At 36.1% G+C, this 21,713-nt stretch overlaps 1 protein-coding gene across 2 annotated transcripts in view; it reads left to right on the top strand.

Moving 5' to 3' along the window:
* The window catches only part of uvrag (UV radiation resistance associated gene), a 96,672-nt gene that overhangs the window by 30,388 nt on the left and 44,571 nt on the right, over positions 1-21,713 (top strand). For both annotated transcript variants that reach the window (XM_052567237.1, XM_052567236.1), the window contains 4 exons: positions 2,772-2,856; positions 5,382-5,469; positions 5,903-5,963; positions 8,945-9,110. In XM_052567237.1, coding sequence (XP_052423197.1) covers positions 2,772-2,856; positions 5,382-5,469; positions 5,903-5,963; positions 8,945-9,110 — 400 coding nt within the window. The remainder of the gene's footprint in view (positions 1-2,771; positions 2,857-5,381; positions 5,470-5,902; positions 5,964-8,944; positions 9,111-21,713) is intronic.

The following is a 21,713-nucleotide window of genomic DNA, read 5'->3' as shown; positions in this document are numbered from 1 at the left end:
CTTCTTTTTCTTGCTTTATGGCAGATTGAAGACTTATAAGTGCATTACCACCACCTATCTCTCAAGTGGACCATTGACACGCTATCTACAATCTCAATTAGTAGTGTCAATGGTCCACTTGAGAGATAGGTGGCGGAAATGCACTTATACGTATTCGATCCGCCATAAAGCAAGAAGTAGGCGATGACTCACATGCCTGCTAGAATGCATTCAAGAGGACATGCTTAGGAGAGTTTGAACTAAAAATTTATAGAAATACTGTTCAGTTTCTTACACAGATCGATCTTTTGTTTCTTTCACATCAATTTATTTTCATGAGCTGCAGGGTTTTATTCGGTTTTGTTTGTGTATGTGTTTGTTTTATTTAGTTTTAGTCATGATTCCCATCCACTAAAATTATAAGAGTGATAGACTGCAAACGGTTTGAATAAAAATCTTGGTTTGTGTTCTACTGAAGAAACGAAGTCACCTACATTTCGGATGCCCTGGGGGTAAGCAGATAAACATAAAATTTTCATATTTGGGTGAACTATCCCTTTAACTTGATTGCATTGATAAAAACAGCTGAAACTTTCTTAAAAAAAAAACATAATGCTTCACAACTGAAAAAAGATAGAGGGTGAGTAAATGATGACAGAATTCATATTATTGGGTGAACAATCCCTTTAACCTCTGCTGTTGTTTCTCCAGAGCAAATGGAGATGACTTCCTGCCAGTAATTTTTAGGAAAGGTGTAGGCGGCGAAGAGGAGGCTTTAACCTGGTTCTGACAACTCTGATGGCCGAGAGAGACAATATTACTAAAGCAGAGTTGTCATAGGGGATCGTTTAAAGAGAACAAATAGACAGCAAAAGCATTTAAACTCTCTGCCTCTGGCCCTTTTTCTTTTTCTTGCTGTCTCGTCCTAATGAGAGGTTCAAGGCTTTGCATATGGGATCGCTTTGCTCCAGCGACAATGATCTCTCTTCCAATTTCCCTGATTCACACCTCCCATGTCTTCAGAAAGACAGCACCAGGGTCCAGGATGTCCCGCCAAGCTTTGCTTTAGGACAGAGAGATCCCACAGAGCAGTAAAAGAGAAGAAAATGTGAGGCATATTATAAAGCAGACGCTCTCTGTTTTTACAAGTGCAGGTCAGAACAAAGCAATTTTGCCCCCTTTTAAAAAAATAACAGACAGTCTGCTTTGATTTTCTCTCTTTCCACACTCATCTTCCCTCATCTTCTTATTTTATGTAAGTGAAGTGGAAAAGAACAGACAAGAATAAACTCTTTAAAGGAACCCAAAAATGATTATTATCATCATTTACGCTCCCTCATGACATGCCGTACCCATATGACTTTCTTCCTTGGGGAAAAAAAAAAATATCACATGTGTATTTGTGTGAATATATATATATATACTGTATACTGTATACACTGTATATTTATTGGTTCTAATACAGAGACCTGAGGTACACCACAATTTCAGCCTATCCTCCTTTTGATCTGTTTGTAGAGGGAATTTCAAACCTCACCATCTCTTCATTTCTCACTCATTCATCTCTCTTGCTTTCTGTCTCTTTCTGTCTTTTCCCTCTACTGTGGATATTATGTCTGAAATAATGGACCACAACAGTATTGCATTGAAGTGGGGCTGACACATGCATTCCACAGCAGCTCACTCTCTCTCACACACACATACACGCTCCTGGCTGATGCTTTGATCACATGAGGGTTATATGGCTATGCAGGCTAGGTTGGAAAATGTCTTTTGAACACCATCAGCAAAAACCCTTAGAGCCTGTTAATCTGGGCAGAGTGTATCTTTTTCCAGCAATCAGATGGAGCTTTACTGTTCTGTTTTCCTTGAATGTACACAAACATACTAGATTTCTGCACAGAGCAGCAGTTAGAGACAATATTATTTTGTACCTTTGTAAGTTGGGGGTTTCAATATGCATTATTTCCTTTGTAGCGGAAAGTGTTCAACTTCAGGAAGTGTATTTTTATTACACAATTATCAAAAAAAAATAAAAAAAAATGTAACCTTAATCTGAAAATCTGAAAAATGAAATGAGCACAAACCATTTCAAAATGTGTGTAAAAAATATTTTACCAATCTTTATAAGATTACAACATTCAGTTGTGGCATCATTTCCAACACAACTAACAATTTTGCCCCAATAGCGTACTTTTTTTTTTTTTTTTTTACTCTATTATTGTACCATGATTGTGATGAAATACAATTTTATTTATGAATATTACTTGTAAATAAGACTATTTTAATTGTATTTTTTTTAAAAGTTCACTAGGTCAGAGCAGTTCAAAAACGTTCATAGGTCAAGAAACACCCATAAATGTACTCGAGTACAATAACAGTTTACCAGACTATTTAAGATTGCAGAGTTTCACAATTTCATCATTAAACTCTGTCAGACTTTTTGTAATCTAAGCGTGCCTTATCCTGCTCCATTATACAAATTTCAAGTCAGGAGTGTTTTGATTATATGCTCTCATCTTTTTTATTATAATGCTGAGCCGTTATATTTATGTAAAAAACCCCTACAAGCATTTTTTGAATCTCAATTAGTTTTATGTTGCCTGTAGAGGAAATGTTTTTATGATGATGAAAGACTATGTTTTATGACGGTACAATTTAATAGACTGTCATCAAAATGACACGCACCTACCCACTTGTACAAACACACATGAGACTACCTGTTCATTCACCTCATTCCCGTCTTTTCTCTCTCTTTTATTCTCTCCACCTGTCTCTGTTCATCTCCTCAGAGGAGGCGTCATCTACCAAGCATCAGGGTCTGGAGTCTGAGCAAAAGTCTTTGACAGAGTTACAGAAGGAATGCACTGCCAAAAGGTGAGTGATTGGCAACCTGCAATTATCCGTCCCTCTCTTTTCCCTTTTTCATCCCTCGTTCTCCACCCTCCACTCGAGTGGACTCACATCTGTCTGACATTACCGTGATGGGCTGCCGAATCTGGTACTCCTTCGTTCTGTCATTTTTTTGGGAGTGCTTTAGGAGATTAGATGGTCAACTCAAGCAGACTGAGGGCATGCTGGATATATTTGTGTTTTCCCATCCACTTGAATTGCATCGTGTGACAATAAGCAGCTTATGTTGTGTCAGTGCTGAAGGGTTTGACACGACCCAAAGGGTCACACACAGTGAGCTGACCTCTGAAATAATGCTTCTGTACGACTTGTTAGAAGCACAGATGTCAGGCCTCAATAAACATTGGTATCATTTGATATTTTTGTCCACTTTGCCTTAAAAAATTTGTTTTTTTATAATACATGTCAGCAATCTGAAGGGGGAAATGGGATCAGGAAATGATATAATCCAGTCTTTAACTATGTTTAATATTTATTATATTTATTCATGTATTTGTTATGTTTATGTAATATATTTGTTTGTATTAGCCAACAATTTGGAATAATAAAACTGCATTCTTGCTGACTACAAATATTAATTAGCCCAAACTTTTAAATGATAGTGTATCATGGTTTCCACAAAAATATGAAGCAGCTGTTTTCAATATTAATAATAACAGAGATTTGCTTCTTGAGCAGCAAATCAGCATATTAGAATGATTTCTGAAGGATCATGTGACGCTGAAGACTGGAGTAATGCTGCTAAAAAAAAAAAAATTACATTTTAAAATCGTGAATACAACTTTAAATTCCACTACCATCACACACATTCAGACAGATGTGTCTGGGCGTTGATTTGCATCTCATGCTGTTTTTGGCACATTGGAGACCCACTTCCAGTAAAGACAGATCAAGTTATGTTCACAGTTTAACAGTGGTTGGATAGAAATGTTTTGACTGGATTTTGGGAGGTGTAGAGCAGGCCTTGTGGACCCACATGTAAGCAATAGTCCAGTGAGGAAGGTATATCCTTCATACCTCATCATTACTTTCTTCCTGCCTCTCTTTCATGGCTGTAAATGAATACCGCGTTATCCTCTATCATTACTCTTCATCTTTCTCCTCAAGTCACAGACCCAGTAGCCGAACATGAAAAGTAAACATTTTTTCAACCCTTTGCACCTCACCTAGACAGGTCTTGGTTTTAGCTGTGCTCGTCCCCCAGTCTCCCCCCGTCCTGAGGTAATGCTGTGTCCCCTTCTTGACAGATGTACCACTGGAGGATGGGGTCAGAGTGAAGGAAGTTCATTGTAATTTGGCAGTTATGATAATTGAGTAGTTCTTACCATTACTAGAGAGATGATTCAAAGCATCATTAGCGAAGTGAACTTCCTAGAGCCAGTATAAACATTGCAATTAATACTTCTCTTCTCTTTCCTTTTATTTTTCCCCTCTTTCTTCTCCATGTCATTTGGACTCCCTGTTATTTCCTGTGTTGTGACTGGCATCTGCTAGTTATACAGTAGCCCCAAATTTGGACACTAAAACATGTGTGAATTTAATTTAATTAGAGAAATATAAATATCCTTATAACATTTGCACACAAATGATGCTAGAATATTCTCAAGAGCTATTGTTATTAACCAGTTGTAAAATTATGTTTTAGTGGATGTATGAACACAGGGTTTCTAGAATAATATATTTACATGTGTATTAATTGTATATAATAATAATAATAATAATAATAATAATAATAATAATAATAATTATCATTATCATAATTTGTTTTCAGTTGTTATAATAGTAACAATAATAATAAATAACTTATTAATTAATAATGATAATAATAATAACAGTTATTATTGTAATTTAACCTTTATCATTATTAATTAAGTTATTTATTATTATTATTATTAATATTTATTTATTGCATTAAATGTAAAATATTAAATCATGTCAATCTAGAAATAAACATAAAGCTAAATTATGATAATAATAACTATATTATAACAGAATAATAGTATTTTTATTAGTTTAGTATTCATTTAATTTAATGTATTTATTAAATATTTGTATTATTATTCTTAATTATTAATTAAATATTACAATTAATTATTAATATACTACAACACTAATAATAAGAATTGGGAACAGCTGATGTAGCCTATTTTAGTAATGTTGCCTCTGTTATTCTGGTCTGTGAGCATAAATGCATTCAGGGGGCGTGGTTTTGGACGGTGATTGCAGGGAGAGTGGGACGTTTGCTTTCAGTGCTATCAGGCTGATGTTAGCATTTTCCAAGATCTCCTATTGCACCTTTAATATCGATAATAATAAGTTAAAATACTGAACTTGTCTAACATTTTAGCAGTACAATTCTTAAATAATACGAATATAGAAATAATGATTTGTTTATTATTTTTATCTTAATGATACGAATGATTTCTATTGTTTTCTTTACACTTAATTTGAATACATGGTGAGGTTCTTCTGTGTTTGTTCTTCAACAGAGAGCTGTTTCTTAAATCCAACGCCCAGCTCACCTTCCGCTGTCGTCAGCTTATATCAGAGCTGTCCTACATTTATCCCATTGATGTGGTGAGTGTTTAACTCCACACACAAACAATATCACATTCAAACATGCTCAACAGAAACACTTGTAGTGCAGCTTCCTGTCTGTCTCGCTGATGACTGGAGCGTGTGGCTTGCTGGGAATGTTAGAGGTCAGGGTCTTTGCAGACTCTGGTGTTACTGGCTGTTAACAAGTTTTGGTTTCCCACCATCTCAGTATGAGCTAGAACTACTGTTTAGTGCGTACATTGACTGGTGCCCGCAGAGTCCCGCTGCCAGTCAAATCAGTTTACAGAATAAAGCCACTGAAAATGAGCAGAAAACCACAATCAGACCAAACTATCCTCTGCCAAGCTTTCGATGTTGTTGCATAAAGGATTTGATTAATCGGCTGTTCAAGCTGTTTCTAGAATGCTGTGCTCACGACTGCCTTTCTGTTGTTTTCTTGTTCTCTTTGCAGAACAATCAGAATGATTATGTGATTTGTGGTGTCAAACTGCCCAATTCTGAAGACTTTCAAGGTAAGTTTGGAGTTTGAGAATTAAATCTACACAATGAACATTCTTGTTGTTCAAGTTGTGACTGACTGATGGATTAATTAACCAATTAATTGACCAATAATTGCTTTCTCTTGAGTCAGTACAAAAATCTAGTCAGTTTGACACAAAAAACAAAAAAACCCACCTCTGTTTGTTCTTTGGACATGGATATAGTGGCAAATCATACAAAATATGAATGTTTTTTTTTCAAGCATATTATGCAGAAGGAGGGATCTATACCAGTACTTTTTATTAACATTTCTAATTCGTTATGTTTTTTTTTTTTTCATTATTAGTTTTTAATTTAAAGGTTTAGTAATTTTATTGTTTCTGTCATTTTTATTATGTGTTGTCATTTTTTGCATTTTATATATATATATATTTATATATATATATATTTTTTTATATATATATATATATTTTTTTTTAATAGTGTTTTATTTTTTATTTTTTTTCATGGTTTCAGTTAACCTGAGCTGACGAATCAGTTGACATCTGGCGATTTTAAAATTAAAATGATGCCCACTTGGCTCCGAAATATTGCTCATATCAGTAAAATATTGCACATTTGTTACATTTTAGTATTTTTTTTTTTTTGAATTTTCATACATTTTTCTTCAAATTTTAGGAAACTGTTCATTTTGAATGGTCTCATTTGATATCATTAAATTGCATTCAATACGTGCAGTATATGTCTGCATAAAAAAAGTGGAAAAAATGTACTTCAGATTTCCCTGTATTGGTAACTGAATGAGATACAGCAAATCTGAACTCATCTGGAGAGGAGCTCTTGAGTCCCCAGTCGGTTCTGCTTCACTGGCTGTAGTTCCCTTGATTTCTGGGTTTCTTCAGTCTGGCTGTGGATCACAGGCTCCAGGCCATCAATCAATCCTCCTTTTCTGTTCTGATCAATGGAGCCCTGTATCCATGGAACCCTTCAGCTTGTGGTTACGAGTGAGATCACTCTAGTCAGTTATTCACACAGCGAGAACCGTGGTCGGACCTTCTGACTTCTCGTATTATATAAGAGTAAAGGATTTTATTAGGGCATTCATCTCCCAGTGCTATAGTTAGGCTTTTTAATAAGGAGAATGAATTGTGTGTGATGGGTACAAGTGATGTTCTTTGTTGTGTAGGCTGTGGGGAGAGTTATTCATCTCATTTCCCATGAGTCCTTTAGGCAGCACTGTATGTGTCGCAGGGAATCAGGTTTGGCTTTTTTCAGGCTGGAGAGGCATGACTTCAAAAGAACAGAGAGGTTAATGGAAGCCAGGTTGAACCGCGCACTCAACGACACACATGTTCACATACATGCATATGCAGTCTTTCACATATGTGGCTATTGTTTGGCACTACGACTCTTATGCATATACAACGTATTATACTATATACATCTCACACAGCTTTCCATAAGTGATATGGTCTGTGTCTGCAGCTTATTTTCTTAATTTGGAAATGAAATATTGGAAATATCTGGCTGTTCTAGCCTGGAAACCTTATGTAAGCGGAAATGTTGTGAGTTACAATGAAGCACGTGTAGTTGCAGGGATGTCTGGGAAATGTAGTTAGGATGCATGATTATGAAAAGTGTGGTTTTTATGGCTACTTTTAAGAGAAAAAAAAGCTTTTTGCATGATTTTTTTCACAACCCATAATAACCTGTCCTTTCAGTTGCTCAGCAACCAAATATTTTTTGTTTGCCATTTGGGTTTTTTGTTTGAATTTGCTAGAAATGCCCTGAAAGGTTGCTGTTCAGACAGTGATGGAGCCATCAGAGTGATTTAGATTGCATATAATTATTCAGGAAATGCACACGTATACATATTTTAAGAATGAACACTAGCATTAGCCGATCCTTGTTTTTTTTTTTTTTTGAGTAGCTTTTTGCCTCTGGTAATGCTTTTGACCCCATCAGGAAAGGGCATCGCTGGGGTGAACTGAAGTTTTGCATGGTATTAGGTTATTATATGGCTCCTCATAACTCAAAGGCCCTAAGGAGACTCAACAATCAGCTTCCATCAACTTATCAAATGGCCTTTGATTTATAACCTCAGATTGGCGTGAATTAACTTCAATTGTTGTGACTCATCCATCCTTTTAAACAGAATGTACAAATCTTGACCTCAGATAAAATTGAGGTTGTAGGCTTGTATAAATAATGAAGAACCATTTTGTATAAATAATGTATTTTTTGCATTGTTCTCTTAAACAAACAGGTTTGTCAAATAATAAATTACAAAATGTATTTGTTTATAGAAAAATATATTTTTAATATATAATATGAAATAGTATTTATAATTATTCTAACATGTCATTTAAAATTATATTTAAATATTAATTATGTAATATTCAGCATTGCAATTATTTGCTTTAAGTTTATGTCTTCTGTTTTATGTATTTTATTATATAAAATTCTATACTGAATTAATTTGTAACAAATATATAACTTATTAGAGACTGTATTATTATTATTATTATTATGTATAATTATGTTATTAAAATATAATTAAGTATTTTAGAATTCAACATTGAATTCTTTTTTCATGAATTTGACGCGTTTTGTTTTTGTGTATTTTATCATAAAAATCTATAATGAGAATTAATTTATAATATATTATTAGACACTATTATTAATATTATTTGAGTAATATTTTATTAGAATGCTTTTTAAGCTATGATTAAATAGTGTGTTTTATGTATTTTATTATGAATATCAGTTTCTATAATGAGAATGAGCTGTTAATGCAGAGGTGTTACAGTAATGTGAACAATGTCACAATGCAAAACAAAAAGTTGAAAGTTGAAGAATAGGATTCAGTATTTCTTTCCTTTTAGATTTTTGGTGGTTAAATCTGTCCCAGGCCTTTCTTCGAGATTCAGCTGTCTTATTTGAGTTCTGTTTTCTGTGCAATTTTCTCTTATTTACACTTTTTTGCCCCTATGTTTTCCTTTGTTTGCTGCAGCAAAGGATGATGGGAGTTTGGCGGTGGCTCTGGGTTATACGGCTCACCTGGTGCTGAGGATATCGAACTTCCTGCAGATGCCGCTCAGGTATCCAGTCATCCACAAGGGTTCCCGCTCCTCCATCAAAGACACCATCACTGACAAACTCACAGAGAAGGAGAGAGAGTAAGAATGATTTTCAGATTCTTGAAGTTTTATCGCTGAGTAATTCATTCAACTAGATTTTGCACAGCTCTGTATCACAGAAATCATGTTTTTAATTATTATTAATAGTTGACAGTAGAAGAGCAAACCAATTGATTTATCTTATGCATTACGCTCTAAAAACATTCTTCCTTTAATGTAGGAATATTTATGCATCTTTTTGCACCTGTGGTGTATGTGTGTGTAATTGGTCCACCTGTCTGGTTCAGTTTGCGTGTTCAGGGCTGGTTTAAGGCCCTTTTTGGATTAAACGCTACTTAAACGCCACGGGGTGCTGACTTTCATGTGCCCACCTCGCCTCCCTTTCATCCATTCCTCTTTAACTCTCTTTTCTTTCATCTTTTTATCTCATCCTCCCTCTCAGTAGATTACCACGTCTGCTGCAGCATGGGAGATAAATAACTAAAATATAGAAATAGGGTTTCATTGGGGTCTTAAGTTTATGTTTGAGCAAACTTACTAATTGACATTTTGTCAAAGCTGCATTTGTCAAAGAATCGCTACAATTTTATCTCATAATTCAGAGTATATTTTTTGCAAATCTGACTTTTTTTTCCACCAGAATTCTGAGTTTACATCTTGCATTTTTTTCACGCCACAAAATTAAAAAGGTAATTGCAGCTTTTTGTCTCAAAATTCAACTTTTTTTTAAATTTTTTTTATAGTTTGTATGTTCAGACTTTTCTTCACAGAATTGGCAGTTATCATCTTGCAGTTGTGATTTAATCTTGCAATTCTGACTTTTTCATTTATATATTGCAGATTCTTTCTGAATTGTGAGATATGAGCTCAGAATTGCGAGAGAAGAAGCTAGAATTGTGAGGAAAAAGTCGCAAGTGCATTTTTTTATATTTAAGTTTTATTCCGTGGCAGAAATGGGCTTCCATTCTTTTGTTAATGGTAAAGAGAGTTTTTTTTTTTTGTAAACCTCTGAGTTACAGGTGCATTGTTGGTATTTGGTGACAGCAATATTAAGTTCACTACTACAGTACTACTACTACTCATTCTGTTCCTCCAAATCTATTTGTAAACAAGTTTGACCTTTGACATCCATTCTATGTCTATGTTTATAGCTGTAGCATCTAGAGTAATGATTTCATCATCTAATGGGATTCTTTCACAACTCTTGAAACCACCACGTTTGCCTGGTCTGCCACGAATGCAGTTCTTTCCCCTTATCTTCATAGTTTCATGTTAAATTGCATCCTCAGGGTGTGATGTTGCCCTACCATGTGTTAAGATGCTTGTAATTTGACTTTTTGTGTGCATGCTACGCGGTGGTTGCCATGAAGACGGATGCACACTCTTCGGGCTTGGCCTGTGGGGTCCGAAGACCCTGGCATTTTAATGGCAGAATGTGTGGGCACTGCAATTACAGTGCCGGCTACTTCATTCAAATTATTGTTTTTCTGTGTTTGGGTGCCGTAACCAAGCAGGAGCGATCCAAGAAACGAGGCTGCTGGTGTGTGCTGATTACATGTCTGCGGTGCACATGCCCAGAGAGGTATCACATTCCTGCATTCCGCACATGGTGAAAAGCCCCTTAATGAAACTTGCAGTAAAATTGGATTGTTATAATCGGATGGGCCTCCTTTTGAATGACGGGGTCGAGATGCCTTTCTCTGCTTTTGATGTAGGATTAATGGCTGATTTCAACAGCTTTTAAATGAGGAGGATGAAGATGGGGAGGTGAGAGAGAGGGGGGCAGAAAGAAAGGCCCTGGATTGTGCCAGCTCTTTCTCTCGTGCTGTGTGATGACTTGATCACTCTGCAGCTACGGATGGGCACAAGTGCTCGGAAATGACTCTGAGAACACAATATTTGCATGGCATGATCGATTGATTGATTGTGATATTTTATTTTTATAATGGCATTTGGCAGATATTTTGATCCATGCATTCAATATACAGTTTTTATCCGCATAAATTGGGCATTAATAGCACCATGTTCTAATTTTTGTGCCACAGAAAACTTGTGGTTAGATTGGGACACTCTTAAAAAACAGGTGCTGTGACACACTGAAATAAACGAGATGAATGAGATGCAATGTTCCACTAAAGATGTCCATCTAATAATTATAGAAATAAGAAATGTATTAAATCAGATTAATATTCACTACCGTTTAAACATTTTGGTCTGTAGGATTTTTAAAAAGAAATGTAGACTTTTATTCAGCATGGATTCATTAAATTAATAAAAAATTACATTAAATACATGTTTAATGTTACAAAATATTTTTGTTTCAATTAAATGCTCATCTTTCTGTTCTTCAAAGAACCTGAAAAAAAAAGCATGGTTTCCACCGAAATATTAAGCATAACTGTTCAACATTGGTAATCGTAATAATTTATCAGTATATTAGAATAATTTCATGAAGGATCATGTGACACTAGAGTTATTCGGCTGAAAATTAATCTTTGCCATCACAGGAATAAATTACATTTAAAAATATATTAAAATAGAAAGCAAATGTTGTAATATATTAATAATATTTCACAATATGATTTTTGATCAAATTAATGCAGCCTTGGTGAGCATAAAAACAATATTTTGAACTGTAATGTACATTGAAGAGGATAATATCTTAAACTTTTAGATTATGGTTTTTGATTATGCATTTTAGCATTTATTTAAATCCATCTAGCTTGGCGTGTTTGTATTAAACTACACATCATTTTATGAATAAACACAACTATCAGTTTGAAAGCAACTTGAGCTACTGTCAAACTGCTGTAAAATGTATTTCAGTCCAAATATTCCGTCATCATTCACATAACCTTACTTTGTTGAAAACTTTTATGAAGGTTTTCAAAGTATCTTGCAACAACATAAGGCTGAGTTCACGATTACTACATTTTCATTCCTGGCTGAACGATCCCTTTAAATTATTAGCTTAACTACTCCTCAGCTCTTTTACATAGACAAAATATTTGTAAAAAAGATAATAGTGTGTGATTTATCTGTCGAGCCCTCCAGCAGTAGAAATGATCACATCCCTAGCTGCGGCTGGCTCAGATTAGACCCTGAACATTTCTAATTCTCAGTTATGTCTAGTGCAGACGTCCCGCACCAAGTGTCCCGATTTATTGCGTTCCTCATCGATGTCTAGATCTCTAGATGTTCTGCAATTTTCAGCCACGTGAATGTAACTCAATAGGCCGTCTTTCTGCGGAGCACCAGTGAAGGACAAGCCTTTACAAGGTTCACAGACAGTACATTTGTCCGCCCACCTCCCGTTCTGCCAATCACAGCTCCTCACTGGAGACGGTGCTGTTATGGAAGTCAAACAACAGTCAGGACACACTCTTGGTGACCCCCAGCCTGTGTGTTTGTGAATGTGCGCTTGTTTGTGTGAGGGGCAGCTATTAGCAGCAGCTGAGCAGGGGGTGAAGGCCTCATGTATGTGTGTTTGGAGATGAATCAGGTGCTGCTGAGAAGATAAAGGTCTAACCCTTCAGAAGTCGGACTCCAAAGCTCATTAAGGTATGAGTTACAAGGAGGAGAACAGAGGGACCTATGTGGCCCTCATAATTAACTCAGCACGAGCCAGATCCTATTATCCCTGCTTCTGCCGTGACCTTGTGACCTCCACACGCCATAACTTACAGCAATATGAGCTGTAATCAGCCCCAACGTGTCGTTGTTTAACATTGTGTCAGCCTTGCACTTGATAAATGCGGTTTAAATCATCTTCTCTATCTCTCTCATGGCCTGCTGGTCTGGCATTCATGTGTCTGTATCTGTCGTAGCAGGGTTTTGGGTTTGTGTAGTGGGTGTTCTCTGAGCTGCAGTCTAGGCAGTCCATTCATCTCCTTCAGTTTGGGAAGATACTCTGGAGGTCTTCATAACTGCACTTACTGTAGGACTTTTCTTTGTAGCCTGTGGTCTGCAGCCAGACAGAGCAAATCAAGTTGTCATTTTGGAGCTCTAGTAAGCAAGTAGTCATTTAACAGATGCTTTTATCCAAAGCGACTTCAAGTGCACTTATTATAGGCGCTCGCTCAAGAAAGGGATTTGCAGAATTCAGAATTGAAGAATTAATTTCAGTTTATGAGTTTGAATTTGAATGGAATTGACCACGTCTGTATGGATGGCTAAGGGAATCACATCTATCTATCATTCTGTCTGTTGTTCTAGCTATCATTCTGTCTGAAGTTTAGTCTGTGATTCTGTCACTGTCTTTCTTTCTATCTGTATTTCTATCCATAATATCTATAAACTTTCAAACTTTAAACCTTTTAAATTTCCGCAATTTTCGAAAAAGACAAATTTAGCCCTTCTAGTTAGAAATTACAATTAGATGTATATTAATTAATTTGAATAATTGTAATTCTACTTCCTTACATTGCAGTTCTTTATCCTGTTTGTTACCACTATTCTGATTCATTTCAAACCCAGGAGTTGATTTCCAATCCAATTCTGAAAGCCACACAATCATAGTTGTCTCAATGCCAGGGTCAAACCTACAACCAGCTTTACCAGCTCAGAACTTTTAACACTATGCCTTCCAACGTCCTAGGTGTCAGTGAGGTGGCCCATAAGCTGGAAGAACCTCTGACCTCACCTCCCTCAAATTGTTTAGGGGTTCTTTCGATCACCCAGCGTGTGTATAAACAGATCGAACTGATGTGACCACCCCAGGCCAAGATTTAAGATAAAGCTGTCAGGACAGTGATTGTGAATAAAGATGAGTGAAGTGTGAGTATTGTGGCGATAATCACTAGTCATTTGTTACTGATGTACCATTGTAGAGCCAGAAATATTCCTTGAGAGTCTTACTAGATGAACTTAGAGTTGGTTAGCTGAACTCAAATTAAGAATTATTCCATTATTTTCCACATCTAGTCACTTTTGACCTGGTTCTGTAGGACTAACTGATTCCATGATAAATGAGATGCTGGAGAGATGTTATTAAGAATGTGATTGAATTTCTATACGCTCACTTACTGAAAAGAAAATGTTATCTTCAGAGCTTGACAGCTGATAACAGCCTACTGTGTATATAAATTGAGATCTAGAATTGTCAGGCCACCTTCCCAGTGTCATAACTATGAAGCATTCGGAGATCTTGTTTTCTATATTGTCATTTTTTTAAATTAGAATGGCTATGTTTCAAACCCTAGTGAACTGACTACAGTACCTTGAAATCATTTTAAAACATCATGTGCACTCTCAATGCAAAAATTGTTCCAAATTTTAAGCAAAACAAGGCTACTATTCTTTTAAACATATTTAAGACAAATTCAAAGGCGGCTTCGAATTAATTTTTATGGAAAATGCAATCAAGGTAGAATGCCTAAAAACACTGGGTAGTTGTCTTGACACAAGAAATCAGAGGAACACGTTTATTTCTAGGCCAAGTAAACTGTTCAACTGTTGGTGATATTAAAAGATGTGAGATAGACACTTCAGATTTGATTTGAGGATGCTTGAGGTCCTGACTAATGCCTTGCAACAAGCCTAGTGGAACATTTTTGTTGATGCCTCCTTTATGTATCCAAGTTAGTCCCTTTTGAGGTTCCATTTTTGTTAGGATGCTTACAAAACCTACATTAGTTGTTGAAACAGAGCCGATGTTTCATTGTATGGTTATATAGGAATGTACATCACCTTAGCTGTAATGTAGTATCAGGCCTCATTCCAAAGTCTTATTATAAGTCTTTTCCGTGTTTACTTGATTTAACAGCTGCTTAAATTCTGCAGGGCTCATCCATTAAACCTGAACATTCGCTGTAATATCGACCCACCAGTCTCGTAAATGAAATCTGACGAATCCCATTCTGACCATAAATTCATAATTTTCGACGTGCAACCTTCTTTGCTTCTTATTAACGCTCTTCCATCCACTCCTTTAGCCAAACCATTGATCTAAAGTGACCTCAAATGCACTAATTGGATGGACAGGAATTGGCTCTCAATAACATTCTAGATCCAAAATCAACCCTACATGGGTTTCAATGCATAAACTTGAAGTTAGCTGCTCTGACCATTAAGCTACCACCACCCCATACCTTTGCTTTCTTTTCCTTGTTCTTACCATGCGTATTAGAGCGATTGTGTCCCAGTGAGACTGTCTTGGAGTGCAGTTCTGCGTTTCCTTCCTTCCTTCTCCACCTTGGATGCCTCATCTGTTACCAAATGATGCGGTTTGGAGTTTTTTCGGTCCTATACCAATTTGATCTACTATCCTCTTTTCTTAATGTAGCACTAAAAATTCACACAATTCTTTTTGCGTAACGCTCTTTGCGATCTTGGAAGCGTCTTTGACCCCCTGGATGCATTCTTGAAATGCAGTGGACTCTAACAACATGTTGCACCCACATTTCTTCACTTCTAGTCCATCGCTGCACGGCTGATTTCCGCAGAGGCCTGGAGATGCGATCCAGATGTACTCTGGGTGATGGAGTCCAGAGATTGTCCCGTTAAACCGAAGTCTCCCTCTCATATCGGCTTTTATTGAGAACTGTATAATGGCGCTGTCCACTTTTTCAGAAGGACTTTATGACAAGCGTAAAAATGGAAGTAGGAATTGACGCATCGCTCCATGAGTTGCCAGCTTGGGCTTCCAGACCAGAGAAGGGTGGCCGTGAGCTCAAAGGAAAGGAAAATTATTAAAGGATCGTTTGATGATGTCTTCTAAGATGGCCTGTACTTCCTTTTTAGGGTTGTCTGGTTGTATTTTATTTTCATCTTTGAAGAGCTTGCAGATCAGTTTCTCCTTGTCTGGATGCATGTCATGAGCAGCTCCTAATTGCAGACAGGTCAAGAAATTAGAGAAATACTAAACCATTGCATTTTGTGAGCAGTGTGATTCATAACAATGACTTCTTGAAGGGCTAATATCATCTGAAGACAGTGGAAAGACCCTTCAGTCTTTTATGTGGCCCTCAGGGACAAAGTCCGGCTCTGCCGGAATCAGTTTGAAGGGGATGAAATGTGATAAAAGCACTCATCATGAAGACCGAAGACTAGAGCCAGGCTGTGTTTTGAATTAAACTTTGTTGGGATACCCGTTTATGATGTTTGGAAAGCCCTCAAGTTTGAAATGGCTTATTTTGATTGCTGTTTATTTTCCTTAAAATTGTCAACAATCTTGTTTGTTAAAAGAATGAGTTTGTTCTTAGGTGTTGGTCTTAAGTAGTTTTCCAGTCTGGAAGAGGTTTATCGTCTCTTTTATGTTTCGTTCTTAATAGGGCAGCATCAACATATTGATAGAACATCAGTTGTTAGCTGATTTATAATTTTATGTGCATTAATAAAATAGTTTTATAATTTGAATATTATTTTAATGTTGGATTTAGTGCTGTCAGTTGATCAAAATTAATTGCACATTTTCTTCTGATATTAATTGCGATTAGTACTAGCTCAGCCCCTGCATTAAATATTTTTAACTGGAAAAATGAATTGCCTCCTTCAAAGTGCTAATTTTGACAGCACTAGTTATATTATTTTATGATCTTCATTATATTATGATTTTCTTTAATTTAATGCATTAAATTTGTATGAATATTATATTATCATAATATTATGCAATTTTCATTGTTTTGTGTATGTTAGGGTTACACGATATATCAATATGATATTGGTTATTGACTGGTTAGGTTATTATTTACAATTTTATATACACATGAAATTATATGAATATTTGGTAGCACTTTATTTTACAGTCCTGTTCCTCATGTACATACTATGTACTTATTATAGTAATTACAATAACTATGTAATAACTAGGTACTAACCCTGAACCTACCCCTAAACCTAACCCTACCCCATGTAGTTACCTTGTGTTACCAGAACTTTCTTAGATAAATACACTGTAAGTACACTATAAGTACATGTTAGTACACGTACTGTAAGATAACGTGCAAACGAATATTTTATTAATACAATACTAGTGTACAATCTTCATTATGTTGTGTTTATTAGGGCTACACAATATATTGAGAGAGTATAATTTATTGACTAGTAACATTATTTTAAATAAATATGACATTATGCCAATATTATATTATAATATTATTATATAATCTTCATTATGTTTATTAGGGCTACACAATATATTGAGAGTATCAGTTATTGACTGCTTAGGTTATTATTTAATATTATCGAAATAATAGCTATTGACTGGAAAGGTTATTTATAATTTTATGTACACATGAAATTATATGAATATTATATTAATATAATATTATACAATCTTCATACTGTTTTGTGCTTGCACAGGATATTGATACAGTATCAGTTATTGACTGGTTAGGTTGTTATTTTATGTATAAAATAATTACATTTATGTGAATAGAATATTTTATTGTTTTTATTGGCCAGAATATAGATATAGGTGCATCTCTAGACCGTATGTTCTTCATATATTGCTTTTTCATTAGAGGTGAAAAAAAACTGACCAACACAACTTTCAAATCCAACTTTTATTTGTTATTCAGGTCTCCCTTTGGTCTTCAGGTATTTGACTGAGAATTTTTATGCTCCTGCTGCAGTTTTCCAGACTAGCTCCGATCTTCATTAGGAAGTTTCACTGTTTGCATCCGTCTGGCGTGCGACTGGGCCTCGATGAGAGTTAAGGGAATACTGCAGCAGCCTGCCGTTTGGTGGGTGGTCGGAGCAGATCATGAATAAGTCCAGGAACTGTTGAAAATCTTCCCAGCTACTCCAAATGACCTGCGCTAATGTATACTCTCCACAGGCCTCGGCACATGTGTTCCGCCTGCCTGTTTACATATAATAATTGATACTCCAAACGTACATAATCATTTCATCCTAATGCTGTTTCGTGCTAGTGCATATTCTAACTCTATTTGTGAACTACCCATATTTATGTATTAACACACTTGCGTGCACGTTTTCTCAAAATCCTTCGTTCTTTCTGGCGCACACACTTGTTGCTTCTATCTCCTTCTTTGATCGCACATATATGCAACATAGCTTTCAGCGTTCCCTCTCTGCACATTGTTCATTCGCTCGCCCGGTAAACAGAGAACATTCCCCATAACTACAGTGTTTTTAATGCAGTTTCAGGCGTGGGGAGTCATAAATCAACCCAGCTGCTTTTAAACAAACACCTGCCTCCAAACTGTCACAGCTAATGGCAGCACTTGCCGTATAAATCAACCATAGCTGTAACTCCCAATATCATTGAAACGATTACACTGAGCATCTGCCATGCAATGCTGTTTTAATGGTCCAGACACAGCCGATAGCCCTCGCTGTAGCCATTCTGAGATTTTCCGCCTCGCTTTTAAAGTATGCGTGTGTCTTGAAAAGGTCCAAAAGGAATTTGTGGGCCACTTACTCTGTCGTCTTAGTTTCTTTATGAGCTGGTGTAAGAGAACAAGGTGCATTTTTCCTTCCTCAGCTGTTTAATTAAGACCAGAAATGGGGCCGGAGAACAGGAAGAGAACAATTTTCACTGTATGTTATGGTTATTTATTATGCTATCCATCGGAACTTTCTCATATATACCATTTAATAAGTCAAACATTTCTATTGCTGGTGCATGCGGAATGTTTGTTTGCATAATAACATTTGCAAATGATTTTAAATGATCAAAGCGGGACTAAACAAACTGTAGTATAAATTACAGTGGCCCTGAAAGTATTTGGACACTTATGTCACACTTAAATATGTAGGAATGCGTTTTCATTACATAACATAACATTGCTCACCAAGCGTCATTTTTTTAAGTTGGCATTAATGAAAGTAATAATGCAGTATTACAAAACAATATTCGCAGGATAACAAGTACATCTCAGGATATCAAGAGGCCTAATAAAGTATCAGAAAGGTCCTACCAAAATTGTATTTTCCTTCTGGTGGCACCATGTATTCTGGCTGTGGTACACTCCAATAGAGCAATGTCCAGCAAGTATGACATCCACATCAATCTAATTGGGGTAGATGGGATCCAACCACAATTAAAAAAAAAAAAACTTTTTGGCAGCAGACAGTATATTTTTTGATTGCCAGACAATGACAGCGACGAATCATCCAGCAGAAGAAAAAGCAGTGGCTCCAATTCAGTCCCAGAACATATGTATATATGTACCTTGACTTGAGCTATTACACAGGTGACATAAGGGGTCAGACTTACTTTTCATTTTATAGTATAAACAGGGAGTGGCACATGCCTTATAGATTAATTTATAATGAATAATTTGGTGAGCTGGATTTTTAGAGGTAGCAAAACAATTTCCCCAGACATTGTCTCAATCAATCATGGTGTTAAGTTCTCTTTCCCAGAAACCCTCAGTCAGAAAGGAATACTGTTGTACCACAAGTGATTTATAAATTATACTCGCAACACCTCTAGAAGCCACACTAGAATCTAGCCAATTTACCACCGGATGAGGAGATATTTTAATATTTTAAAAGACCAGGGTACTCAATAAGCTTTCAGCGTAGATCTTAACGTTAAGTATGAAGTGACGAGAATACTTTTTGTAAGCTAATAAAACAACAAATTCAACAATTTCTTTGTCAACAGTCTCCTCTGTGACTCTCCATATCATCGTATGCCGTGCCACAAGGATGCGCTGTTCCTACGTGTATTTAGCTTTGATTTGAAAGAAAACAACGCATCCTTGTGGCGCGGTTTTCATTCAAAATATCTTAACTTGTGTTCCAAAGACGACCCAAACTTTTATGGGTTTGGAACGACATGGGTTTAAGTGATTTAATGACAAAATTTTCATTTTGGGGTGGAGTGTCCCTTTAAGGCGAATTCTAGACCACTTATTATTCCACAAGAATTTTGATCTCTTTAAAATAGCCAGTAGGGGGTGTCAGAGGTAACACTAAAAATAAAAAGCTTAGCCTCGGAATTATATTCATCTTGAAAGTGACTATGCTTCCATGAAGGGGACATACAGTAAGTAGATAAACAATCCTTAAATAACACCTGTGATGAGCTGAAAAGAATATATAATTCCTAGCACTGTCATTTTGTAAACGCCAGACATTGCATATATTGGAAGGTCGCCGCAAAAATGTATTAAAACATCCAGAGATCATTGAATCAGACTTACAGGCATGAGATCCATCTAACTGGAAATCCAACACAGCATTAAAATCGCTCCATAACACCACAAAACTCACAACTAAAAAAATTATGAATCACCCTCAGAGGGTGCATATACAGCATATTTAGTATTATTTAGGGAAAAAACAACATAAGTGATTCGCCTTCTGTATCATTAACGGATCTTATAATTGAAAAAACAATATTCCGCTTAGACACTATCAACACCCCTTTAGTTTTGTTTGAGAGTCGTAGAGGAAAAGATCACTTAAACGTATTTATTTTGGAAGTGATGCACATCCGCTGATTTCAAATGGGACTCTTGTATAAGGGTAATAGAGACCTTTTTGCAACTTGGGTAATCGAAGCATTTGGTTCGCTTAAAAGGGCTATTTAACCCATTAATGTTCCTTTAAGTAAGATCTTATTTAAAGCAAAAATAACTACATTGATATTTAGCGTAACCATAAAATGAAATTCTATATATTGTGATGTAAGATTTTGCTCATAACCACCCCCCTTACTAGTAACCACTTGACACTCTTCTTTCCAAGCCACTAGCTGCTTCTCTGGTCTCTGCTCTTTTTGTTTCAGGATTTACTTTTTTTGTAACAAAAAAAACTTCAGCTGTACTGTTCAATGAAGCTGATTTCCTGTGTATGTGATAAAGCAGAAGTGATTGCATTAGTTGGTCTGCTGAGTCTGCTTTAGAGGGGTCAGGTCTTGGCTGAACACCCTAAATTTGTCATAGAGCGGTTAAACAGAGCATAGAGCTTGTGTGCTAATGTAAGGTCATGAAATGATTATGAGGTGCCACACACAAAACATACACTCACTCAAAGTGTATGTAAACATCCGGTCTCATAAAAGAGCTTTTTGTAATTGTACATGCCTGTTTTGTGTCTCTCTTCTCCTCTTGTTTAGTTACTTGATGATATCGCACTCCTTTTTTGTAATAAACACTGAAAAAATAAATTGGTATAGGATTTATTACTTGTAAAAATAGCTGGAAACCTGCACAAACAATTACAAAGAAAGGGAAAGTAATGCATTGAATTCAACAGTATAAAAACTGAAATAGTGTTTTCTTTTATAACATACTTAAATAATCTTTGCAACTTGGATAAATCATTTTTTTACCGTGGAGTGAGGGAGAGAAGACGGAAACAGTCGGAAGGAAAGCGAATGAGAATCTGTCACTGTCATGTTCAATTATCGAAACCCTTGTTTTATTGAGTAACATTCCAGATCATACTTCAGAAGGAAGTTTCAGCAAATGTGGAAACATGGAGGCTTGTTCTTGCGGTTGTCTTGCCCCGTCACAAACATTTAGTGGAAAAGTACAGCTCTGCTACTGATGAACCCCTGTCTTTGAGGTGGGACAATGAAGAACGCAAAGTTGCTATATTAATATAAGGATATTGGAGGTTTTCATCAGATTCATAAGGTGGGAAAAATTGGATTGACAGCACCCTAAAACCTGTTGCTGAGAGGGCGAGGGGTGAGATATGTCCGCTCCAGTCGCATATTTT

The sequence above is a fragment of the Carassius gibelio genome, chromosome B10 (assembly GCF_023724105.1).
Source record: "Carassius gibelio isolate Cgi1373 ecotype wild population from Czech Republic chromosome B10, carGib1.2-hapl.c, whole genome shotgun sequence".
NCBI lineage: Eukaryota > Metazoa > Chordata > Actinopteri > Cypriniformes > Cyprinidae > Carassius > Carassius gibelio.
The sequence above is the reverse complement of the archived record's forward strand: the minus strand, read 5'-3'. Positions and strand labels throughout refer to the sequence as shown.